The sequence below is a fragment of the Lolium rigidum genome, chromosome 5 (assembly GCF_022539505.1).
Source record: "Lolium rigidum isolate FL_2022 chromosome 5, APGP_CSIRO_Lrig_0.1, whole genome shotgun sequence".
Lineage (NCBI taxonomy): Eukaryota > Viridiplantae > Streptophyta > Magnoliopsida > Poales > Poaceae > Lolium > Lolium rigidum.
In genome coordinates this window covers 265506628-265519124 of record NC_061512.1, presented here as the reverse complement: position 1 = coordinate 265519124, position 12497 = coordinate 265506628, and the positions used below count along the sequence as shown (strand labels likewise).

The 12497-nt window shown below is 44.0% G+C and overlaps 1 protein-coding gene across 1 annotated transcript; it reads right to left on the bottom strand.

Moving 5' to 3' along the window:
* Positions 1-8419: 8419 nt before the first annotated feature.
* On the bottom strand, positions 8420-11977 carry LOC124653284 (WD40 repeat-containing protein HOS15-like). Its single transcript, XM_047192354.1, has 2 exons — positions 11853-11977; positions 8420-10280 (listed from the first exon to the last, which is right to left on the bottom strand). Exons 1-2 carry the CDS (start codon positions 11911-11913, stop codon positions 8668-8670), a joined length of 1674 nt encoding a protein of 557 aa, XP_047048310.1. The 5' UTR covers positions 11914-11977; the 3' UTR covers positions 8420-8667.
* Positions 11978-12497: the final 520 nt, after the last annotated feature.

The following is a 12497-nucleotide window of genomic DNA, read 5'->3' as shown; positions in this document are numbered from 1 at the left end:
AGAGACAAAAAAAGATAAATTTGGGTGTGAATAGTATCAAATACTATTCTACCAGATCTAACACTATTCACAATAGAATTTATCTTTTTTATTTCTCTAGATCAGATTTTGAGCTGAAAATCTCGGAGTTGTAGATACAACCTATATGCATGTCGCTTAATACAAGTCTCTCCCCTTTTTCTCTGCACCCGAAGTCCGGAACGAGCAAAGCTGGGATGCTTATGATGGGCCGACAAGGGTAGTTCGGTGGACGTAGTGGGCCCTTCATTTTTGGGCCGAGCTTAGGAGTGTCTCGTAGAGCTCTAGGCTCTCTTTTTTTCGAGGAAACAGCCTGCAATCATGCCCACGCCATGTGAGCTGCTTAATCATGTTTTTTTTATAAAAAATGAAACAATATTTTCCTTTACACGTATTCATCACAAAGAAAAACTTGGCACGAGGTCACGGGGATGAAATCGCATGGCAAATTCCTACGGTTACCAATGACACAACCAAGGCATCATGTGTACTGCTTTGCAACTCGAGAGGCTTGTGCCCTACATCTGGTACATTTATGTTTGCTATAGCAACACTTTTCTGTGGCTCGCCAAAGCCATTCGAATTGCCTTGTCGAAGGTTTGAATGCTACATGATGAGTTTGAATATCTTCACAAGGTTCAAATTCCTGTAGGACATTCTGGTAAGGTATAAATCATGTGCTTCTCTGGTTGTTACCCCTGATGACATACTGAAAGTTCAGATGCCTTGTTCTCACTGCCGTAGCTACTTTGACTGACATTTGTAACTAACCTGGCTGTGACCCACACCACCACTTACTGTATTGATATGTAAAAACCACGAACGTGTAGATCGATATTAGTCTGATAATCCATAGAGCTGGGTTCCCAGCAAGGCACAAACGCCGGTGTGATAATTAATTTGTAGAGGGTTTCAGAGGCTGGTGTAAAGCATGCTGACTAATCTGATTCTGAACATGCTGATCACCGGAACTGTAGGAACTCCCCAGAATGTTTGTTGTTAACGAACGAACCATGCATGCTAGCTGCTATTGGCCCTGCTGATCATAATTATAGTTACTTTGCCTGAATATTGCCCTGCACGGACTACGTTTTGACCGCCTCTGAAGAGTTCTGCACGTACGAAACACCAAGCTGCTGCTAATGAACATTATAGCAATGTCTTAATATCAGTCACCAATGTATGTTGTTAATGGAGATGAACAAACAAAAAAAATGCAAATTGGTGGGGACTGTGGGGTATAGACAATCAACTTGATCGATAGCGCAAATAAGAATTCAACCGTTATAATGAGACTGGTCATATCAATTCTACAAAATCAACAATTCAAATATTAAGGAAAACTGTACGTAAGGTAAGGTAGAATATTTAAAATTTAAATGTTGAACGTGCAGTATACTAGAGATCCCACATTTCCTGAAGCAGTTTGAGGTGCTTTACCTTGTTTCTCCATGATCATAATCACTTCTAGTTGTAATTCATTAAGTAGTGAGGCAATTACCTCTTAACTCCATAAAAGGAACTATTAGTGTTTGTATATTTATAAATGAAGACAAAAGTCTTTGCACAAATGGTGTGCAAGATGTGGAAGTACCAACTACTTCTAAACCAGCCCCAATTTATTTTATTCATGACCATTGGCAAGTGACTTTTCATTTCGGAATGTGAGAAGAATTTTTCGTAAGCGTAAAAATTATTTGATACAAATATTGCTCTTGTATCTAAATAGAGACATGATGTTTCAGAAGCTCTAGCATGCCATATCATGATAAAAATGACTTATATGTTTCCTTAAAGCCTCGCCTATTCGAAGTTAGCAACTTCTTTCTCAAATCCTCGCAACCCTACACCATCTTAATCATACATATTGTGGGTACAGACCAATCATGCATATCATGGTAGAACAAGCTTGGAGCTCTTGGCCCGCGCGTTGCCGCGAAACAACAATAACTTAAACAATCTTTTTTTTAAATGATGAATTGACAGTATGCTTTGCATGTTTAAACCTCCGAGACGATGACGCCGAGCCTCGCGATCTCGTCATCTGTTATATCCTCCGGGTCGAACTTCCGGCTCTCCGCCATGACCAACTTCCATTCCTGGAAAATGCAGGCGACATAGTCGTCGTTATCGTCCTTGGCCTCCTCGTTGTGGTAGGTCAGTGCCTCGTTGTACTCCTCCTCGTTGTCGTCATCCTGTGCAGACGCCGGCGACTGCCGTGTTCGACGACGAGGCGCCGATAGATGGTCGAAGGAGAAGTCCCTGTCGCCGAGGAAGCCCGCCATTCTCCTCGGATCCTTCTCGGTCTGGCGCCAGGTGCGCCACGTGTCGGAGTCGATGGCGTACGCGGGAACGATGCCCGTGAAACGATGCACTGTCAGGAGGGCCCGGTGGAAAAGCGAGCGGTCACTGTGGGCGTCCGTCAGCGTTCGTGCAGCATCCGCAGAGATGCAAATCTGACGCATTTTTGGGTCGTGTTTGCGTCGCTGCGGACGGCCCGGTCACTAAGCGTCGTCCCGCTGAAGCGCTACGAGATGCATTTTCGACACACGGACGCGTCGGACAATTGGAAATATGGGATTCGATCTGTTGCTGACACCTGCTATATCAAGTCCACTCCAACTCGAGAACGAGACGGTATAAGCTCATGCGTTAGGCGCCAGCTCTTAATTGGGCCGGGAGCAAATATTTAGAAGACACGATGGACCGTTAATTGGACACCAAGCTTTGTTCACGTTGGATCGAACGACACCGAAGATGATTTGGCTAGCCAGGACGTACGACCGATTGACCTGAAAACTGCAGGACGTACGTACCAACGGATACAAATTTAATAGTAAAGATTAGATAGAAAAATCTAGACATGTGATGAGTATGTGTGCTTAATTTTTTTTCTCGAACACATATCAAAGCACGCGTCATTATATATTAGAAGAGGCCGTCAAGAAGACGGGAGAAAAACAGGTGTACAGCAAAGAAGAAGAAGAAGAAGAATATGTGTATTTGACGTAGTTGTCGCAAACCAATCACTACAGGTTGGCAAGTTGAGGCTGGTGCATATGTCAAACCAAACTTGTTGGGAGAAGGAACACTGGACCATGATGTGTGCAATTGATTCAGGGTCTTGGTCGCACAAAGCGCAAGTATCATCATTGGTCAGGCCATGCTGCTATCTCCGCTGATTAGTCCAGCATTCCAGGGAAGTTAACCAAGCAAAGATTTGCATTTGAGGGGAGCCCAGTACTTCCAAATAGCAACATGGTGGGGAGAGGTCACCGTTCTTCGAAGAGGGCTCTGTAGGCAGATTTAGTGTGCTTAATTGGAATCCGTCATTTTCCCATCTTTTATTTGGGCACACTCCAAAAAAATTGCATTTTCCTTTGTGTCATTTAAAATTTACCAAATGGGTAATGTAAATAGTCAATAAAGTGTCACAACATTATAGTTGAATAAATATATTCTAAATTTACAAGATATTTTATACAAAAAATTATACTTCTACTAAACTTATTGTTCTCATATTATTGTCTTATTGAGTACAACTTTAGATAACTTAGATTTCTTAATTAACCACATAACATTATTTTTCGATATTAGTTATGTGTTGTACGGTTCTAATGTATATAATGCATGGTTTGCTTGTGCTAATTTAAATCTATGTTGGAATAAAGTTTTTCCTTAAACTATTTTTCACCTACTGTTAAAATTATATGGTGTTTTATATACGTATGTATGTGTGTTGGTGTATATATTAATATCCACAAACACTATGATAGAGATCTATAAATCGCACAATCCAATAAATATCTTAGTTGCGGTTCTTATTTGTTATTAGGTGCCTATACTTATAGAAATTTATAAACATTGATAAATTTGTCTTGCGAGTTAGATTCCGTAGTTAGTTGACAACATGTGCTTCCTCTGCACATGGTATTGGAATTGCATATACGGTGTCTTGAAAAAATAAACACCAACATGGGTTGAGGACGTGCATAAAATTTCAAGTGAATTTTTAGCAGGCTGACAACAAATTAACTTATAACTAGATAACACCCCACGCGTTGCTGCGGGATTTTTTCAAGAATGGAAGAATGAAACAGATGTCATTGCACAAACAAAATTTTGCTGTATCTGCTTGTGATGCATCGCATGTTTGTATACCCTTTAATATGGGCCAATTACACCGGTGTGCTCAATTAGTAAGTCACAACAATACCCCATCATGGTAATGATCTAAAATTTACTTTCTTATGCATCAGACAATCTGTTTAAATTTCAGATAGAGGGTGTCTTATATTTCTGACATCTTTAAAAGAAAATAAAAAAAAGACATATTTGAGCTCATAGAAGCTTGATACATGAGAGTAGACAAATAAAACTTCCGTAAAAAAATAAACAAATAAAACTTCTGAAAACTATGTCAACTTGAGAGCCTGCAAGTTAGGGCATTATGATTGTTATAAATATGAGATGTTGAAAAACAAAACAAATTAAATGGAGGCATATGATTTCCATTGGTAAGACTATAAATTTGAGAAAGTTAACCTGAACATCACTATGGTCCGTAAGGATCCTAGATGTAGGCGCTGGTCTACAGCGAGAAGCTAAGCTGAAGGGAAGCTCATGACATTAACTCGTATATGAAGATAAAACTGAATGAAAGAGTGCCGTAACTGAGCATCTTGTATAGCAAGTAATCACTTCTAATAGCTTCTACAACCTGGGAAAGAATGAATAAAAAAAACACAAAATCTCAAGATAAAGTAGTGATAGAATTGTATATGAAGGAGAACCAACCTGTGGTTGGATGGTTAGGAGGGCAGTGACACCCCCAGCCCACCAGAGTTCAAATCCCAGATTTGACACTTTGGTGTCTCATAAAGGCGGAATATTCTTCAGTGGGAGGCGACGTTCCCGTCGACAACGAGGCGCCTGTGGTGACTTCGTCAATCTCAAGACCCGCCGGATCAGTTCTTCAACGCAGTCTCTTGGAGGTGCTCATAGGGGTAGGGTGTGCGTGTGTGCGTTCATAGGGGTGAGTGTGTGCGCGTATGTATATGAGCGTCTTTGATTGTACTGTATTTCGCAAAAAAAAAAAAAAAATTGTATATGAAGGAGCTTTCTAATGCCACACTGGCCAATATGTTCTGCAGTCCTGCACCCTAATCAACAAACTGTCCAGGGACTAAAACCTGGTAAAATTGATGCAACCTGCAAAAATAAATTGGGGAAACAACTCGGAAATATATTCAGGGATAGAACGGAAAGAAGACACATGGTTTCCTATATATACCAAAGTTTCACTACATGGAAGATTCACATCTGATATTCTGATGAGTTTCCACCGCGCAATGTCTGTGTTCCTATATATACCAATGTTTTCTTTGTCATTCAAATAAAAGACTCTTGGGTGAGGGAGTGGTAAAAAAAGAAGGCACCTCCACTGCATCTGTATTGGTCCTTTTCTTCACTAACCTCCATGATGTAAAAAGCAATGGATACTTAAAACCGAATAGTAACATATTGCTGCACCAATTATCTGCTGAATGTGGAAGAAACAGATTGCCCAATGGTTACGCAATTGCCCATAGCATACTTACTCTGAATATAAGAAACGGAGAGGAGTGGAGGCCGATCTTGTGAGAAGGTACCTGCGGCCGATGCCAACAAAATCTGTAATATACAATATTAAACCGATCTGTCTATGTGAACTGCTAATCCCGATTGGAAAAAAGCTGCTAATCCCAGATTTGTACAAAGAAAACAGCGACCTTGAATCTACACGCGTGAGTCAAGATATGAGAGATGGACAGAAAGGTTCAGTGAGAAGAATGACTCCGTGAGCCGGGACGGCACAACTATGTTCTCAGGCTACATCGCCATGTGGCCTGGTCTTCACTGTGCGCTGGCTGACCATGCAATCAGAACCGAGGGCGCCATGGGTGGCCTCGATTAATGAAGTGCACATGCTGGTGTCCGGCCTTCCGGTGGAGAAAGAGGACGTCCATGCGGCGAAGAGTGGAAGATGGATGGTGGAGGCGAGGGAAGTTTGTGTGGATCTGAGAGCATCTCCACTCGTTGGCGCTCCCCACATCCAAATCCGGCATAATTTTCCTCCGAATTAGAGGAAAATTTGGTCTGGGGAGCGCCGAAGTTCCAGCCGTCCCCTCGGCAGGACACCCCCATCCTCGGCCATTTGACATATTTCAAACAAATTCGACATAAAATTTAACAAGTTCGGTGAAAATTGATGAAACAAATTCGGCAAAAATCAGTACAATGTTTAACAAGTGCTGAAACAAATGAAGCACACAATTTCACAAGTTTTGAAACAAATTAATAAAGACAGACTAGTCGGTGTCGGCGTTGGCGTTGCCTTGGAGCGTCCATATGTGCTCCACCAGATCATACGAACATCTGCTCCTCCTCTTCGTCCGAGTCCATGGCCGGCGAGGCAAATGGACGAACACCTGACGGGCGTGGTCGAGGCAAGCCGAGCCGCGAACAACGAGGAGTAGGCCGTCGTCGGAAAACAGGCAGGCGGAGGAGCAGCCAGATAGGCCGTCGTCGAAAGACGGCAGAATATAGGCAGGTGGGGAAGGAGGTGCCGGCGGGGTGGTGCCGATGGCGAGAGAGATACGAGGGGTGGGGGGATTTTGAGCGAGGTGGCGGTGGGGTTCGTGTGTCGAGTCGCCGACAGATCGGGCCCTTCCCAGCTTTTCACTCGTCCGGACTCCCCGATAGCTCCCCGGGGGACCGGGGATGGCGTGGGCTCGCCGGATGGATGAAGGACCAAATCCGGACGAAATCGAGGAATCGGGGGCGCGACTGGGCCGAATTTCGCCGTCCGGATGGAAAAAACGTCGCTCGTGAGCCTCGTCGGGGAGACAAGTGGGGATGCTCTGATGGGACGATGAAGTGACCACACGAGTACTACCAGAAGGGTTTTATTGATAGCGATTGGCGTGGAGGCGAGAAGACGTGCGTTACTGAATAAAAAAGATTTAATGGCGCACATTGTTTTCTAGAAATCCCGTAGTAGAAGACGAAGTGAACCCTGCTTAGAAGATGAACAGAGTTTTTTTTCCCTTCGTTCCGAAGTTTAATCTTCGATATTAATTGACAGGGCACTCGTGCAAAGGGTAGCCACGGATGACTCGATGACGTGGATGGCTAGATGATGTGCACCAATTAGAAGCTTGATGATGTGGGAGACTTGCATGTTGAGAAATCCTTTAGTGGGGTTCTCCTATTTAAAGATAAAAGATTATTAAAAAGCAAATACGCAAGCAACTTGGTATCCAATGTGGGTCAGCAATTGCGACGCTCTACTCGCAGTGGATGGTCTTGTCCGCTGGTGGCACCTTGCTTGAAATTGATGCCTTCTCACATTGCGGGTACGTTGCCCGCTGGCTGCCGAAGCGGAGTTGTGTATGCTCAGTGTGGCGTTCCCGCCGCGAGTATAGGAGTGGAGGATGGACCTCGAAGAGAAAAAAGTGTAGGGATCGTTCCAATAGGATGTACATAAGTTACTCTATGAGCTTTTTTGTCAGAGGCTGCCTAAATGTTGATATAGTAGTCATAAATTTCGAAAATTCAAGGCGGGCCACGGCTCATCCAGCCCACCCTCTTAGGTCCGCCCATGCATTTCTCCCCATTATATTCTGGAGTACATATTTAAGTCACCGGAAATTGTGAACAACTAAATGTAGAGTTGCACTATTTAAATTTGCGCAACCTCGAGGAAATATTGGTGTGATCTTAGTTTAGATGCTATATATGGAGTGAAATGGAGCTGATCGTTAGGTGTTAATCCAAAGGCGTAGACTTATGAAAACTGTAGGTGATTCAAAAATATTGCTTGCCAGAGTACTCTCTGCATGAACTGGAATTTGATCTGCCCCAGCAAATTAACGCATCTAAAGCTGATGCCGTAGTTGCAGCTTGTGTCACAGCTGGTTGATCGATATGCCTCAAGCATGAACCACTCCTTAGTGCTGGTGTCGAAGTAACAAATATTCAAGGTACTAATCATAGAACATCATGTTTGGTGCGTACTCAGCTGCCGCTGCACTGCTCTGATCATGGCCCCAGCTCACGGCAGTGGTGCGAACCTCTTCCGCGAAACCTGCGTGTGAAGCTGCTGCTGAACATTATCGCTCCCGGCAGCACCGCCATTATCAGCATACACCAGCCAATTGATACAACTGCCCTGCTGCCCCATCGTAACTCCAATCAACTTTGACAGCACAAATATAAAGTTCAACCGTTATACTGGGACTTGTCATATCAGTTCTACAAAATCAGCAATTCAAATGTTAAGGAAAACCCTACAGGAGGTAAGATTGAATATCTAAAATTAAAATGCTGAGCATGCAGTATACTAGAGCAGTATTTAAGCTTCAGACCATAATGACAGGAAATATACTAAAGTAATAAAGCATAGCAAGAGTGCATTAGCTCCGACCATAACGACAGAAAACCCATGTACAAGCAAAATATAAAGTCATCTGACACCTAGAGCACGCTAGCAGTGCCCCACTAATGGAAAGAACAGACATTCTAGCTTTGCAGCTTAATACATTTCAGTGAAACTGCATTCTGAAATCAATGCTTATCATGCCTTTCCTACTTTAGCTTCCAGTGAAGCTACATCCTGAAATCCATGACACAGACGGTGTTGTTGGAGAAGCAGGCTGCTAACTTGCTGCCTTCCTTGTTCCAACACACTTCAAAAATGCCACCGCTCCCTCTAAAGGTCTTCACGATCCTGCCTTCTTTGACGGACCATATATGCAGGCTTTGGTCCAGGGACCCACTGGCCAGGTACTCGCCATTAGGGCTAAATGCCACAGAATAAACTGGCTGCACGTGGCCAGCCAAGCTGTACAGAAGGTGTCCTTGCTCAACATCCCATAGCTTGATAGTCGAGTCAAACGACGCGCTCGCCAAAAGCAGCTGTTGATTGGGATTGCTTGTTCCTGGACCTGTTGGGCTCCATCTAATGGTGTATACCTCCTTACTATGCTCCTTAAAATCATACACACATTTGTCCTGCTTCACACTCCATATCTTTGCAGTACAATCATCAGAACAAGATGCCAACAAAGAACCAGTTGGATCCCACTTGATAGCATTAACTTCTTTCTGGTGGCCGCTGAATGTTTTAACTGGGCGTGGATCCCCAATCTTGCAAAAGTAGATCATGTTGTCATTTGAGCATGTTGCAAAAGAGCTATTGTTTCGCCAATCGACATCTAGTGTTGGAGCTGAATGAAATTCATATTGCTGCTTGCACTCCCATGTCTTTGTATCCCACACAATAGCAGTTTTGTCCACACTGCCGCTTAGGAGACAATCGCCTTTCCTATTCCATTTCAGAGAAAATATAGGTCCCTTGTGTCTGGACAAAGTCTGCTTCAACTCCCCATCTCTACTCCATATTCTTGCCTGCCCATCATAGGAGCCCGTGGCTAGCAGTGTTCCTTCCCCATTCCAGTCAAGCGTGGTGACATCCTTGCTCTTCTCGTTAGTCCTGCCCTTGAAATTTTTTAGAACATGAACACTTGCAGGAGATGGTTGAATGGAACCACATGGACCATCAGGAATTGTCCAAATTCTAGCAGTTGAGTCTCCTGAGCCAGAAGCTAGAAGGGAGCCGGTTGGGCTCCATGCACAAGCAAACACCTCCGAACTGTGTCCTTCCAAGACGGTTACATCCGCACTAAGAATTTCCTGAGGAGTTGTAGTTACATCCATTGGTGTAGGACCTGCACTGGCAAGGGAATCCTCTTCAGGCTTAAACTTATCAATGCGCTCTGTGTTCTGTTTTTCCCTTTCCTTCTCCTTCTCTTCCACCCTGTCTCTTTCGGTTCTGTCTTTTTCCCTCTCTTTGTCTTTTTCTTTGCCGTGGCGCTCTCTCTCCCGTTCACCTGCAAGACGATGTTCATGTTCCTCGATCATGCATTCTTTCTCCTTTCCCTTGTCCTTGTCAAGGTCAATCTGAAGCCTCTCCCTTTTTTTCCTCTTCACAATCCGTTGCAACTCTTCAACATCTTTTGTGATGATTTCAAGAGGTTCCAGAAGGGCAAAATCCTTCTCAGCTTCTTCATCATTTTCATCAGTATTTGCTTCTAATTCTATGTACTGGAGGCCTTTCTGCACGACAGTGATAAGAGCACCAGGGGGAACAACATTTCCATCTATCCCACCTTTATGAAGCCCTGCTTCATACCCTAAAGTAAACGCGGCATGAACAAAACCTGGAAATGTTGGTTGGAAGAAACAATATTATCAGTGAAAAGTGAAAACCACGCGTTCAAACATAACTACAGATAGCAATTCTAGAAGCGTGCAATGGAAATGCAGATGGCACAGAATATATCCTGAAGAATAAGAACAAAGAGCTGAAATGGTAGAGCATGACAAGAACGGGACAGAAGTTGAGAGGCCCTGAGAAAAAAAAAACACCCTTCCCTCAATGCACGGAGGAGTACCAAATGCTTACAGAAAATCAACAGAACCCAAATAAAAAATCACCAATAGCTCATGCTGGGTTTGACTTATGAGGTGCATGGATTTCCGCATTTGCAGTCCAGTAAAAACCAATACCAGGGCAGAGGTGGACGAAACTAAAAGGGGTCATGTTCCAGCATGAGCAAAGTTATTATCTAACACATGCTAGTATGTAAAGGGAAGAAAACTCTAAAGAGAAATTAGTAAGAGAAACAACACTGCATAACCTAGAACCATGTCCGAATCTAAGGGTGTGTTTGGGAGAGGTCCACTCCACCTAGCTTCAGTCCACGTCTAAACTCCCCTTCACCTATTAAACTCTGGAGCTATGAAAAGCTTTGGCTACTACGTTAGCTCCGGAATCACATTACAGCGAGGTTTTCAGTGAAAGTACCACATCACCCCTGTTTTTTTTACTCTACATGTGAAGTACTACTTTCCGTTCTCTATTTCACATATGTATTCATCCGTTCCAGATGCTTACAGGATATACTCATCAATTCTGTTTTTTTTACCCAAAAAATATTAGTTGGGGGTAGCTAGGTTGAGGAGTAGGGCCAGGGGGAGAAGCTCACCCCTATACTGGTATACAGTACAATCAGTCCTCGGCAGTGTGTGTAAGTTCTCGTTTCTACAAGAATTGATTAAATCAACCAAAATCAAAGATCATGTATATCATTTTCAGTCTTCTTTTCAAACATCATCAATCACTAATTGTTCATCATGTGTCGATGGATTGATTTGGTAGTGACCACTGGTATGACACTAGTATGGGGCTGAACGCGATGAACACGCACTAATTTCTGTGAATCAATTACCCAGCACTTCCCCGTCCATCCAGACCCGTACAGCACCAACATCGACCAAGCAAAATTCGTGAACACTGCAACCAGGTTCCCCAACGGAACGAGAGCGAAATCAAAGAAAGGGCCAATCGTGGGGATAAAACTAGATAAGAACCAGCGAGGGGAAAGGAGCAGACGGGCAACCGCCGGAAGGGAGGGGTCGGGGACGGAAGGGAGGAGGCGCAGGCGAGGGGCAACCGCCGGAGATGGTGGCGACGGAGGGGACAAGGCCTGGGATGTCGGGGGCGCCGGCCGAGCTCTAGATGGGACGAGACCGCCGCCGGAGACGGCGGCGGCGCCACATGCCAGAAGATTACTGCAAGAATCACCAGATCCCAACCCTCCCCGCCCACCAAATCGCACCGCATCCACCACCAAGAAACCCTAAACCCTAAATCCGCGCAAATCGCGCCAGATCCTCGCGACCTAATAACCAATCAATCGAAAAGGGGGCGGATCGAAAAGGGCACGAACCGGACTCCTGGAGGTAGCGGAAGACGAGGAAGTTGAGCTCCGCCGAGGTGATCGCCCCCATCGTCGGAGCACGCCGGCGGCGGCAGCGGGGGAGACGGGACTCGGGTAGGATAGAAGGAAGGAAAGCGATGTGTTCCCCGACCGGTTGACTTGTTCTTAAACTAATCGCTGCCTGGTCTCTGTGGCTTTTTTTTCCTTGAGCGAAATTGGGCTGTCTGACATGGGCCGAGTAGGCAGCTGGGTTTATATCGTGGGCCACTAATAAGCCATACTACCCTAAAAAAAATACATGTGAAATTTTAAGTTCTTAATAATTATTTAGGATTCTCTCTAAAAAAAAGTTATTTAGGATATGCGAAAGTACCGTGTTTTTGGAGTATTTTCCAGATAGAGGCAAACGGTCACTATTCTTGTATAACTTGTTCTTGCTGATCTGCTAAATGGGTTTGAATATGAATTTGAACATATACCACCAATTTTCTAGCATACCGTGTTTTTGGAGTATTTTTTTCTAGAGAGACTTTATAACTCTGTTTTTTTAGTAGTTTTTCTTCAGAGAAATCTTGTAACTTGATAGCTCGATATTTAATTAGCACTATTTTACTGAGGTTTTTAAGTACACTATTACTCATGTTGTCACTCATT

Coding starts and splice junctions, on each gene's coding strand:
- LOC124653284 (XM_047192354.1), bottom strand. CDS start 11,913: ATGGGGGCGATCACCTCGGCGGAGCTCAACTTCCTCGTCTTCCGCTAC. Junction 10,281..11,852: donor CCGCTACCTCCAGGAGTCCG/GTTCGTGCCCTT, acceptor CAACATTTCCAG/GTTTTGTTCATGCCGCGTTT.